The sequence below is a fragment of the Diabrotica undecimpunctata genome, chromosome 3 (genome assembly GCF_040954645.1).
Source record: "Diabrotica undecimpunctata isolate CICGRU chromosome 3, icDiaUnde3, whole genome shotgun sequence".
NCBI lineage: Eukaryota > Metazoa > Arthropoda > Insecta > Coleoptera > Chrysomelidae > Diabrotica > Diabrotica undecimpunctata.
This window is the reverse complement of record NC_092805.1, coordinates 120,140,148-120,154,043: the sequence shown is the minus strand read 5'-3', so window position 1 is coordinate 120,154,043 and position 13,896 is coordinate 120,140,148. Positions and strand designations below refer to the sequence as shown.

The following is a 13,896-nucleotide window of genomic DNA, read 5'->3' as shown; positions in this document are numbered from 1 at the left end:
CTCTGGTTTTGCACGCTGGGTGCTTGATTTAAATCTATGATTAATCAAAGCAAAATCAATATGATTCCTTGCAATTCCTTAATTGCCTAAGGATTTGATGCTACCGTGTGACACAACTATGTTAATTAAATCGTAAAATATTTATTTTTATTGAGTACTTTTATATTTTTCAAGGAAAATCGTAATCAGTATACAATTTTATTATCTATATATTGAATCTTATAAAAACACTTCTAATTGTTATATTAAAACACTTAATATTTTCGCCGTTTCTTCTATATATAAATAAAAAAAAATGTTAGAGTACGATTTATTTGTGCTCATATAGCAAGATGTTAGCCAAAACGTTGTGTTTCCTTCTAGTACTTTTCTACAGTCACCAAGCTAATAGTAGAACTACTCAAGGTAAACTCTATAGATAATAAGTAAACACATCTATCATTATTGCTTGGTTTTTTGTACTTGATAACCGTGTAATATTTTTTTCCAAAATGTAACTAACTATATTATCTCTAACGATTCAAGCTCTCGAGATTTTAAAGATATTTTTTCATACTATTATTATTTTTATTAAAAAAAACATACGTGTGTTCAATAATAGAATGATTCTTTATTTTTACCAAAAATTTTTACGATAAGAATCTGCAACTATTATTTTGATTGGGAATGAGCTACAATTTAAGTTTAAAATAAAACACTAATAAATTAAACAAATTTTGGTTTTTGTTACTTGGTGATGTTACATATCCAGGTTGTACTGGGGACAAACAGCAACAATCAAAGTTGATAATGAGTTAACCGAAGAAATTGAGATTCGTCGAGGTGTGTGTCAGGGTTGTGTGCTTTCTCCACTATTATTTAATATATATATATATATATATATATATATATATATATATATATATATAGCGAAACAATATGTCATTATTGGTATGAACATTAATGGAGAGTTAATTAACAATATACGATACGCTGATGACACGCTAATAGTAACACATAACCTAGCAAATTTACAGTTTTTGATGGAAAACATAAACACCCATACCAAAAAGTATGGTCTAAAACTGAACATCAATAAGACTAAATTCATGATTGTAACAAAGAAGCTATACACCAATGTGAATTTAACCATAAATAATCAGCCAGTTGAAAGAGTTACGTGCTACAAATATTTAGGGGTTTGCTTCAGTGATACTAATAACCAGACAAGAGAAATCAAGAGGCGAATAGAGATAGCGAGACAATCGTTTGTCAAAATGAAAAAGTTCCTATGCAGCCGGGACATAAATATAAACTTAAGAACGAAAATGTTAAGGTGCTATGTTTTCTCCGTTCTGCTGTACGGCATGGAAGCCTGGACACTGAAAAAGATAAACATCAAAAACATTGAGGCATTCGAGATGTGGTGTTACAGGAGAATGTGGAAAATACCATGGACAGAAAGAGTAACAAATCAAGATGTTCTGCAGAAGATGGGGAAGGAATGCAAAGTCATAAAAACCATACAAACGAAAAAACTGGAATATCTGGGCCACATAATGAGAGGAGAAAAGTACTCTCTGCTTAGACTCATAATCCAAGGAAAAATCTCGGGAAAGAGAAATGTGCGACGTAGGAGGATTTCTTGGTTGCGAAATTTAAGGGAGTGGTATGGGTGCAGTTCAATACAGTTGTTCAGAACTGCAGCCAACAAAGTAAAGATTGCTGTGATGGTAGCCAACCTCCGATAGGAGACGGTACTGCAAGAAGAAGAAGTTACTTGGAAGAAGAAGAACGAAAAATTCTTATAATAATTTAATTTAATATGACTCGTTTATATTGATAATAATTAAGAAATATATTATATATTTGAAAGTAGACGACTTTAAGCAATAATCATATTGGCCAATCATATTGGCAATATGATATTGGCAATCATATTGAAAATATTGCTGATTGACATTTCTAGGACGACTTTATTGTAAGAAAGTTGATTCGATTACATGAAATCAACTTAAACTTGAGAATATCCTACAGAAAAATCATAGCATGTGATTCATCTTTAAAAAGACAACCACATGCAATGATGACAATAAAATTCTCCTGCTAGTGACTCCGTAGTAAATCATGAGAAAATCCAGAAAAAAATCCTCATAATACTAGCCCAACATAATAAGTATTTGGTCTTACATTTAGTTAAATCTCAATGAACACCAAATTCTGATTTTATATGTATGTTATTTAAAAACATAAATTTAATTATCTATCCTAGATGTGTTACTGACTTACTAATAGTGGTATTTTCCTTTTATTGACTTCCCCTTTTAATATGGGTAACTATAATTACAGGAATGAGTACTATCTAAAACCAATCAAAAATAGTCTGACCTAAGGAGATGAAACAAATTGGTAGTGCAATATCTGCTGAAAGGGGGCAGCTGGTAACTATGATAGCAGCAGTTAATGCAATAGGAAACGCATTTCCACCGTTATTGGTTTTTCCTTGAGTGAATTACAAGGACGGAACCATTTTTGGAGGACCTCTCAGATTTGTTGGTGCTGCATCTGTAACTAGATGGTCAACAGAGGAAACGATACTTACTTATTCTTGATAATCATAAAACACACCTTTCTCCAGAAGCCTTGGACAAAGCCTTTAATGCAAGAGTAGGAATGGTTACGTTTTCTGCCCACAGCAGCCATAAGTTTCAGCCGCAGGATCTTTTAGTCTATTCACCTTTTAAAACCTACTACTACCAGGCAGTTAAAGCGTCATTGATCAACAATGCACGGAAAACATTCATTATATACACAGTTGCTGAAGCTCTTGGAACGACTTACCCTCGAGCATTTACACCCAGCAACATTACTTCTGAATTTCGTAAGTTTGGAATCTATCCCTTTAACAAAGGGGTGTTTTAAAATGACGATTTCTTAGCTTTCTATGTCACTCGTCTCTCAACCACCTCTCCCCTTCCAGCTGCAGTCAACACCACATCAGAAGTAGAAACTTCAAGTGAAACAGCCAATACTGTTGCTTTTTCTGCAGTGCGGAACAAGTTCAGACTTACCCTAGGACACAGGCAAGGAAAATGAAAGCTGGTGGAAGAAATCTAATGATGACTACGAACACTATAGAGAAAAATGCTATAAAAGAAGAAAAAAAAGGGCACGAGCAAGACAGACAGCGAGACAGGAAAGGGTGATAAACAAAGGAAAAGTAACAAAGAATTTTATAGGTACTCTCTGAAAATCATCAAGCCCATAATATGTAAAAAAGCCAAAGTCTGGAAAAAAGAAGGTAGGGCGGCAAACAAAATAACACACATTTATTGACTCGTCTTCTGATACAGAAAACAATGAAGTATTATCTCTTGCTTCTAGTGACAGTGAAAACAGTGCAAACAAGGCATGCGTTTACTGTAGTAACTCGAAGAAGTATCTCTTGTGGCCAATGGACTCACTATCTATGTACCGGCATTAAAGGAAGTGCTTTAAAGATGTATGGTTGTGACTTCTGCCATGTTTAATTGTTTAAGCTAACTTTGTTACAAGGAATATACTATTTTACTTTGTTATTAAAACCGTTCTTTTAACTTTGTTATCGTTTTCTAAACATTATCTTAAGGTACAAGACGTTTGTCTCAAGGTACATGAATAAGGACACGAATTTAATTTTTATAAAACTTTTTTCGATATAGGAAAAGGTACTGTCTTTACCATGAATGCTTAATAATGGCAACAATCAATAAACTAAATGTTTAAAGGGATAAAACCAAAAAAAGGTTTAAGGTATAACGGCCTTCCCTAACCAGAGTCACAGAAAACACACAGCAACGCCTACAGACAATTTATTACTACAAACTGTGTAAAAGGGGGAGAGTAACTAACTTTTACAAAAAGTTGACGTTACAATTTACAATTACAATAATAGTTACGCATTAAAATAATTTTTTTCTGTTTATATTGTAGATGACGTCGTTGAATGGCAGGATTATAATCCCGATTCTATCCCTGATGATGCAATCCCATCTGGTCAAACATTAGATGGGGAGGATATTTATATTGGATCAGTGCACTTCAGTAATGAAGAATTTGAAGGTTTTATACCTACAAGTATTATCGCTGGACAGAAATGTGTACATATTCCTGTAGGTTTAGAAGAGATTGAAAAAGCCTGCGATGACATTAAGGTAAAATTATTATAATCATATATACAAGAAAATACAAAATTTTTATGTGAGTAAGGAAGTATTTTATATTCTTTGGTTAAAAGTCTTTCTCATCACTGTTGTTATCATCATCATCATCATCATCATCATCATCGTTATTATTATTGGCAAATGACGAAGACTGCCTTACTTCGCCTGCTTAACATCGCTAAAAAACGCTGCCTTAACTGATGTATACTGCTTTTAAAGATTTTAAATTTTATCGTTTTCTTTGACTTCAGTTATTTGCGGATACCCTACGTTTTGTTTGATTATTTAGCAAGTTTATTATTCGTGTCTGAAACTACACTGATTAGAATTGGACAATTCTATATTTTTATTTTTGTAGATGTTTGGCCCAAACCTAATTCATATTTGAGTGGCTCAGAAGCACAATGGCCTAAGTGTAAAATTGATGTTTTGAGATATCGACAACTAAAGAATTGGGCTAAAAATGAAACGCAATGCAGTATTATTCTATTCACACTCACAAACATTCCTGGAACCTTATAAATTATATGAGTAGAATGAACAAAAAATCTTTTCTTATACAAAAAGAAGTCAATTTGGTCACTATGTCAAATATTAACCTTTTTCTTCCTTCTTGTATATAGGCTTTAAAGCCTGTTTCTTCTTCGATTTTAGCCTCCTAAATTGTTTAAATTATCGCACCATCTTTTTCTTGGTCTTCCAATACTTCTTCGTCCATTTGGTGATTTATCTCGTGCTATTTGTATTATCCTATCCTCTACCATTCTACTAATGTGTTCGTTCCACTCCTGTTTCCGTTTTGTCGCCCATCCATTTATTTCTTCTATATTGCATGCTCTTCTTATGTTTTCGCTTCTCTCCCAATCCAACAGATTTTTCCCTGATATTCGTCGTAGTATTTTCATCTCTGTTGTTTCTAGTAATCGTCTAGTTTTAGATGTGTCAGGTCTTGTCTCCACCGTGTATGTTAATATATTTCTAATGCTGCTTTATAGATTCTTGTTTTTGTGTCTTGTCTTAGGTGTTTGTTCTTCCAGATTGTGTCATTAAGGGATCCCGCTACTTTACTTGCTTTTATGCTTTGTTGTCGTACTTCTTCAACATCTCCATAACTAGTTATATCTTTTCCCAAATATCTAAACCTTGCTTCCTGCTTTATTATTTTCCCATTAATTTCGATTTTACATCCTATTGGGTATTTAGATGTTGGCATACATTTGGTTTTTTCTGCTGATATTATCACATTGTATTTCTTGGCTGTTGTATTGAAGATGTGTGTTAATCTTTGGAGCTCGTGTTCTGTCTCTGGCGTCGTCTGCATAACATAATATTTGGATTTCTTTGCTCCCCATTCTGTAACCATGGCCTTTACGTACTGCTTGTATTAAATATTAAGCTTGTACGAAAAGAAAAAGTATAAAACTTTCACTTGGGTCACCTATTTATCTTATCCGGTTGCCTCCACGTTTTTGTACAATTCATGATAGATCGGCACAATGTGAGGAAGAATACTCTGAAGGTCTTTATATTTTAAAATCCACAAGGAAACTAAGTTCCTGTAGTTGGCTGTATACCATACATTAAAAAAATTTTTCAATAAAATTCTTTATAAAAAGGTATATAAAAAACCCATTTGGGCTACGTTAAATTGACAAAACGTTTTCGGCATAAGTATTCCATCATAAGTGTCCTAAAAAGCATTTAACCACTTAATTAAGAAGAACATGGAATAATTTAAGTTTTGACTAAGGTTAATGTAAAATGTGGTTAATACTTACAGGTTAATACATGGAAATAGCCACTAAATATGGAGGTAAAAACCCTTTAAAAATTGCAAAATGAAATTTAGTTTACATGATGTCTAGTTTATAATTAAGATGGTAAAGTTACCGTTGGATTGGTAACATGGCGACATATGACTCTACATTAAGTTGCAAGTTACAAGTCCTGAGACGGTATGTCTACGAGGACTTTATTAAAGCAACTGATTGAAATGACAATCTTGACAGGTTATGACGAAAGTTGTGACAGAGCAGTCAGTGTAACTGTATATGTCTATTTAAGACAGAAGCCAACGTTGTTTAAAAATTGTAAAAGTTGAAATAAAAATAAAATTATAACAGTATCAACCATCACTGTTATTGTTTTAAATTATGTATGTGAGATGAAATTGTGGTGAGAAAATTATGTGATTATAGTTAGGCAACCAACTATACAGTGTCAAGTGGTGTGATGAAAAGATTCTAATATAAGGCTCTTTATGTTTTAATAACATTTGGTACCTGGAAAATGGAAACTAGACACAGGTGGAAAGTTGGGTTCTTGAAAAAGTATAGGAATTAATATATTTATTATGTGAGAATGTTATTCAATGAATGAAATGAAACTATTGTAAAATAAAGTTCATGTAAAAATTGACTTATAACTCAATTATATTAGGCCCTGTATGTCAAAAAACAACATTTGGTACCTGGTAAATGTAAAACTTCTTGAGTTGTAAGTTCATGAATATAAATATCTGATTGGGTGTTAACAAACTGAGTGATGTAGTTATATTTTGTGTGTTGACAAGTATATGAAACGGACAAAATTTGATGGTTGGAAGTGGTTTTGTAATATATTGATGTAAAGTACTCAACTTATAACTTGAGAAAAGGCCCCATCTGTTATAAAGCACCACTAGGTACATAGGAAAAATAAAAGACTAAGTTATAAGTTGGTAAGTTAAATGAACTATTGGTCTATATTGACTATAATAGTAAAATGAAATTGTTGTAGGTGGCTCTGTTAAATTTGAGTAAAGAGAATGAAAATCAAGGCGTTTTTAAGAAAATTGTGATAAACGGATAGACTACAGAAGGCTGAGGTCCCCAGAGAACCGAAGCCAAACCCCTGAGGGAGTTGTGTAGAGAAGTAAAAAAAAAAGAATTTAATAATCTGGAAGGGGGGGGGGGATGACCGATGATCTGATCTGAATTTGGAAGTGTCGAACTAGAAGCATGGAAAGTATTGGTTATAGCGGTTAAGACATGAAGTTTGGGTTGAAAAGAAGAGAGTGGGATAGATGGAGAGTAAGATGTGTTGGAAGAAAGGTTTTTAGAGTGAACTAAGGTAGATGAGTATTAGGTGAACTAATAATGAATATAGATTGTAATTGTAGAAGTAAATTGGGGATGTGTCGGTTAGGAGAATAGTTGACGATGGAGAGGGAGAAAATCTCGATTGAATGAAACATGACGATTGACGCAATTTGGGCTTTTTTGTTTTTCTTTAAGACTTTTCAGTTACACTGACTGCTCTGTCACAACTTCCGTCATAACTTGTCAAGATTGTCATTTCAATCAGTTGCTTTAATAAAGTCCTCGTAGACATACCGTCTTAGGACTTGCAACTTAATGTAGTGTCATATGTCGCCATGTTACCAATCCAACGGTAACTTTACCATCTTAATTATAAACTAGACATGTAAACTAAATTTCATTTAGCAATTTTTAAAGGGTTTTTACCTCCATATTTAGTGGCTATTTCCATGTATTAACCTGTAAGTATTAACCACATTTTACATTAACCTTAGTCAAAACTTAAATTATTTCATGTTCTTCTTAATTAAGTGGTTAAATGCTTTTTAGGACACTGATGATGGAATACTTATTCCGAAAACGTTTTGTCAATTTAACATAGCCCAAATGGGTTTTTTATATACCTTTTTATAAAGGATTTTATTGAAAAATTTCTTTATATTTTAGTTGCTCTATAGCTCTTCCAGCAGAATAGAGGACGTCCAAGTAGAAGTCTTCTTTTTTTATCTGAAAGACGCCTGTTCTTTTTTTTAAACATCAATAAAATTAAATAATACACTCTCGTTATTAGAATATTTAAAATAAATTTTGAAGGTCTCTTCTGTTTTGAACTGTATTTTAAGCGATTCAACTTTTATATCTTGCTCCCCTTTTTTCCAGTTTGTAAGTAACTTCTCTACTTTGTCAGTACACTTAAAATTTTCAGAGGTAGTTTTAAATACCTAAAATTTATTATTCTTTTTGGAACTGGAAATAACTTTCACCCAGTCATTTAGCAAAAAAATGTCTTTAAAATATCGTTTTCGTTTCTTGATCACTCCAAAGTCTCTGTCACATGGCAAATAGGAGTGACCGGAAACGAGAAACTTGTGATTTATGACTGTTGGACTAAAAGTATTGGAGACAGTCATGTATGTACAAATAGATGCCAGTTTAATATTTCGATTCTGACCTTCGAATTGATCGCTGTACAAGATCAAATCCGGTGTCTTAACATACGTTTTTACGTAGTGTAAAATGCCAAGAACCAATTTCTTGTGGGCTACGTGAGGCTATGCCTTTATGCCATAGATACATGTGTATCTGACCTGTCGTTAGATTGTGGATGCCAAAATAATACGTAATGAAATCTTTTATATTTTGAATATCTGTTTCCCTTGTCTTTTTATTAGGGGGGGGGGGCTCCTTTAATCAGTGAAGGAGTGATTAATTCATCATCTCTTGATTTGTTTATTAAAGCCTGGTGAGCCTTCCATCTGAAACTTGTAGAGTTTTTTTGAAAAATGATTTGCAAACTGTTACCGTATTATCTGATTCTTTCGGTAATGTATAAATTTGTGTCTTAGAACGTTTATTATGATTTTAAGCTGTCGTCATAGCTGTAGATTTTGTATGTCGTCCTTTATTAACAACATTTACTTGTATATTAATGTAAGCAGTCAATAAATTAAAATAAGATATATTGTAGAAACTTTGGAATGACACTTTTTTGTACAGCTACAAACTCCATGAAAAAATTGTTGCTCAGACGCAATTATACCACAAGAATTGAAATATGATTTTCCTGAATTTCTTTCCAACTTAGACTTAGATCTTTTCCAAACTGACTTATTTTTCCTACGTTTTTTACCCTTACTTGATCCAGGTTTCACAAGTCCATCTTCTTTGAAGATTTTCCTAGTTGTAGAAGACTCATCATCAGATGGTGGATGGAAGTCAGAGCAAGAATATGTTGCAAATTCGCTGAGTTCACGAGTACTGGATATATCTGACAACGGAATTTCCGAACCAAACTATAACAAAAATCTTCTCTATTAATTAATTCAAGTAATCAATTATGATTCATAATCAATTATGAATCTTGAAGTTAAAAATTAACTTATACTTTTTGCAACATAGCTTAGAAAACGAGCCTGCTTTCTTTATTTTATGGTCATAATTTTAAGGTTATAATTTTAAAAAATTTAGAATCCTAAAAATAGGTACAATAATTTACTCACTGTTACCCAAAATTGCACAAACATAAACCATATAAAAATCTGATAGTACTGTAAAAAATGAATGAACGCTAGACAAGAGTAATACAAACACACAAGGCAAGAGTGAGAATGTCTAAAATATCATACTGCACACTGGTCCAACTGTCACTTGGGCCACACTTCCATAACTAAATTATATGAAATGTTTACGCAGCCCAACTGTACAACTCGCGCCATCTCTTGGTATACAGTGAAATGTTAGTTAAGCGACTTTGAAATGAAAGATATGATAAAATGCCACCTATTGTACTACCTACCTATCTGAACTATACAAAAAAGTCAGTTGGGCCACTCTACTTCTTAGCGACTCATTTGTAATATTTTATATAGTATAGGAAGTCGCTGTTAAAGGTCACTGGCTTGACGTATTTTTTAAATTAATCTAAATATTATTATTAAATGAAAGACTAGAAAAAAAGTATTTTTGAAATATGTAAAAATCAGCCATCATCATATCAGCCTTTTCAGTTTATTATATTAAGTTCATATTAAAAGTACGAATTACTTAGAATAACTTTTTTTTAGTAGATTGGCCTTAATTATGTTCTTTCTTGTCACTAGTAAAAAGCATTGTTTGCAATCTAGGCTTGGCTGAGCGAAACAAACAAAGTGTTCAAAAAACTTCAGAAAACCAGAGCAAATCATCCATCCACTGAGATATGTTGTTGTATTGCTGCCAAGATGTGCATGGCTTAGAAACCTGTCCTGCCAGTTTTTTCTGGGAAATATGATATTAGGAGAAATCAAAAAGAATGCAAGGAAACGATAGAAAAGCTCATAATGGAAAACAGAGAGCTGAGAAAAGAAAATTCAGAACTAAAACAAGAAAATATAGAGATCAAGGAGGAACTCAGAGAAATAACAAAAAACATGGAAGTTATGGAAAAACACCGACTAATAAATAACATAGTTATGAACGGCCTAAGGATATACACATATGAGCAAGCAGGGTTAAAAGGAACAATCAATAATTTCGTCAAACAACATATAGGGGTAGAGGTTAAAATAAGGAATGCTCACAAGTTAGGCGAAAAAACATGCCTAATTGAATTAGAAAACCAAGAAGAAAAAAGAAAAATAATGAAAAAAAAGCACAAGTTAAAAAAAATTAAAGTGTACAAAATATATATCAACGAAGATGCAACCATACAAGAACGAGAAATACAGAAAACAATTAGAAACATTGCTCAATAAGAAAGAAATAAAGGAAATGAAGTCAATATTGGAGTAAAAAAATATGGGTAAATAACAGCGAATGGAAGTGGAATGACAAAGAAGGCGAAATATGTAAAAAAATATCAAAAAACTACCAACTAAATGTACTACTGGACTAACGTTGACGAAACAAGCACAGAACAAGGTTAGCGATAATACAAAAAAAGGAAAAAAGAGGAAAAAAAATAACTTTTTTTAGTAGATTGGCCTTAATTATGTTCTTTCTTGTCACTAGTAAAAAGCAAACAGCATTACAGCCAACTAAGTTTGTCATATAGGGGAACTTTTTTAACAATAATTTTCGATAGGTTTAATTTTCTTCAAATTATTATAAGCGTAGGAGCGTCTTAGAAGAGAGGAGAAACGTATCCATCGACGCAAGAAGAGACAGAACACTCTCAATGAGATACAAAGTTTATTTGATAAAAATGAAACGAGGAAATAGTACAAATCCTTAAATAATAGCCGTCGAGAATCTAATATCACTCTATACCACTCTATAAAATACTACATCTAAAAATTAACGATATTGAAGGAGGTTACAACATATAAAATCAACAAAATCTACAACGTCAACTACACAGTGAAGCCTCAACAAGAGAAGAAGTATCAAAGACAATAAAGCCCCAGGAATCGATGAAATCTGTGTAGAAATGTATAAAAAAATAAACTAATAGTACTTATATAGAATAATGAATTAGTACCAGAAGATTTGCTAAAGGGAATAATATGTCCGTTGCATAAAAAGGGTGATCAGCTGGAGTGTAAGAACTATAGAGGCATTACTCTGTTAATATCTGCGTATAAAATCTTCTTCAATGTATTGTTTGAATTTGAAAGACGTTTGAGATGATTCTAAAGTCACTAGAATATAACATAGATACACACCATCTCTTCGTCGACTTCAAAGCAGCCTATGACAGTGTGAAAAGAACTGCATTATATAATGCAATGATAGGCTTTGGGATCCCACTTAAGTTAGTTGAGTTGATCCAATTAACAATGCAAAACGTAAGCTCATGCGTTAGAATTGAAGGAAAAAGCTCTACGTTCTTTGACATTAATAATGGTCTAAGACAGCGGGACGCGCTCGCCTGTCTCCTCTTTAATATTGTCTTGGAAAACGTAATCAGATAATTTAATATTAGAATGAATGGAATTTTATTTGGACAAAACCAAATATATATGTTGGTTTCTAAAAACCCCCGAAAGATCCAACAGAGAATTCAAAATAGCAATCATACCTTTGAGCAAGTCAAAGAATTCACATATCTTGGATCTTTAGTAAACGCAACAAACACGACAAGCGACGAAGTCAAAAGACGCATAGCAATAATAAACAGAACTGTTCACGGCCTCCAGAAACATTTAAAAAATAAAAATATAAAATGAAAAAAATATATAAAAAAAAATATATAAAACATGCAGTAAAACTCAGTATATACAAGCCCGGTTTTGATATATGGGACTGAAACGTGGACCTTATCTCAAAATGATGAACGACTTCTTGGTATTTTTGAGAGAAAAATTCTTAGAAAGATTTTTGGGGCCGTAAATGAAAATGGGCTATGGCATCGAAGATATAACTTTGAACTATATCAGTTATACACCGATCCAGATATTGTGGAATTCATTAAAGTGCAGAGACTTAGATGGACTGGACACATTGCTAGGATATCAGATCACGAATACACGAAGAGATTAATATTTTCAAAAGCAGAGGGCACAAGAAGCAGAGGTCGACCACGAAGGAGATGGATTGATGATGTGGAAGGAGACCTACAGATTCTAAGGGTCAGAAGATGGAGGGAAGTTGCTAGGAATCGACAAGAGTGGCGACTTCTTTGTGAGCATCCAAGATCCACAACGGATTGTCGAGCCACTTATGATGATGATAAGCGTAAGAGCACTAAAGAACCAAGGCGACACTGGATCCTATTCATTCTGTCTGTCGCCTCAACTCCATCTACATCTAGACAGTTGGGAGCTTGCACCTGTACCATAAGAAGAAATTTTGTAATTTTTCCACCAATGGATTTCGTCTTTAGTACCTAATGATACTTTTTAAAATGTTTGACGTAAGTTAAACATTGTAACACTTAAATTAATTAGTTACTTAGATCAGATACTCTATTATACTATAGCTCTGATGACGGTTTTACAAACTGAAAGCGCTCAGCTATTCTGAAAGCTCATTCATTTTTCAATAATTGTCTTGTGAGTGTATATGCTTCCACTTACAACTATGCAGTACAACTGGGAATACGTACTATTTAAATAATCCGATTTTTAATGGCAGTGAAATGTCCCTTCTGGTAAATATATTCTTTATCTTAATAAAGCTTAACTTTGCTTTCTCAATCCTGGACCTAATCCTCGATATCGTGATATCTAAACTTCTCTACATATTCTATAGGTGTACCATTCAAACTGGGTTTCTGCCATATTTGACTCACACTTTGTGTACATGTGGATGTGCTATTTAAATGATAGAATTGACCAAAACACAAGTGATAACATGGAGAACACCACTTATATAAACAAATGGCAAGTTTATCTAATACTTTTTATTATTTTAGATTCTAGTTGGAAAAAATGATTACTTAAACAAACTCTTCTGGGAGGTTGCCCGACCTTCATTTTTTGAATCATACTTTGACTCAGACGATTATCATCCAGTCCGAGCGGGATGGGAATCTCAATCTACTAATTATAATTCTTCGCTTTATCTTGGAAAACAGTACTTTTCTGCTAGAAATTGGATAGGAAAAATATATAATAGCTACCCTAAGACAGATGTAAATGGTTACGCTGTTTTTGTTTTTGAAAACTATTTTACTCCAGAGGATGTCCAAGTTATGGAAGGAGCTTATTATCAGCTTTTATTATTTAGATATTAAGAGTAAAGTAATACTTTTGTAACGATTAAATGGCAAAACAATATATTAACTATTTTTTTTATCACGTATTCTATAATACACTTAATAATCTTAACAACACCTGTTACGTCCCTCCACATATATTCTTAGTTTTATATTAATAATTTTTATTATTTTATTTTTATATTTAATTCTTTAATTAAGGTGTGTGTATGTCTTGTCAATCGTGAATTAATACGGACCTGTACAGTCCGCCCCCCTAAAAGTCTTAAGGGAGCAACGC

At 32.8% G+C, this 13,896-nt stretch overlaps 1 protein-coding gene across 1 annotated transcript; it reads left to right on the top strand.

Moving 5' to 3' along the window:
- Positions 1-245: 245 nt before the first annotated feature.
- LOC140437315 (uncharacterized) lies at positions 246-13,677 on the top strand. The gene is made up of 3 exons (XM_072526778.1): positions 246-405; positions 3,952-4,172; positions 13,314-13,677. The coding sequence occupies exons 1-3, from the start codon at positions 333-335 to the stop codon at positions 13,632-13,634; spliced, it is 615 nt and encodes a 204-aa protein (XP_072382879.1). The 5' UTR covers positions 246-332; the 3' UTR covers positions 13,635-13,677.
- The last annotated feature ends 219 nt before the right edge of the window (positions 13,678-13,896 follow it).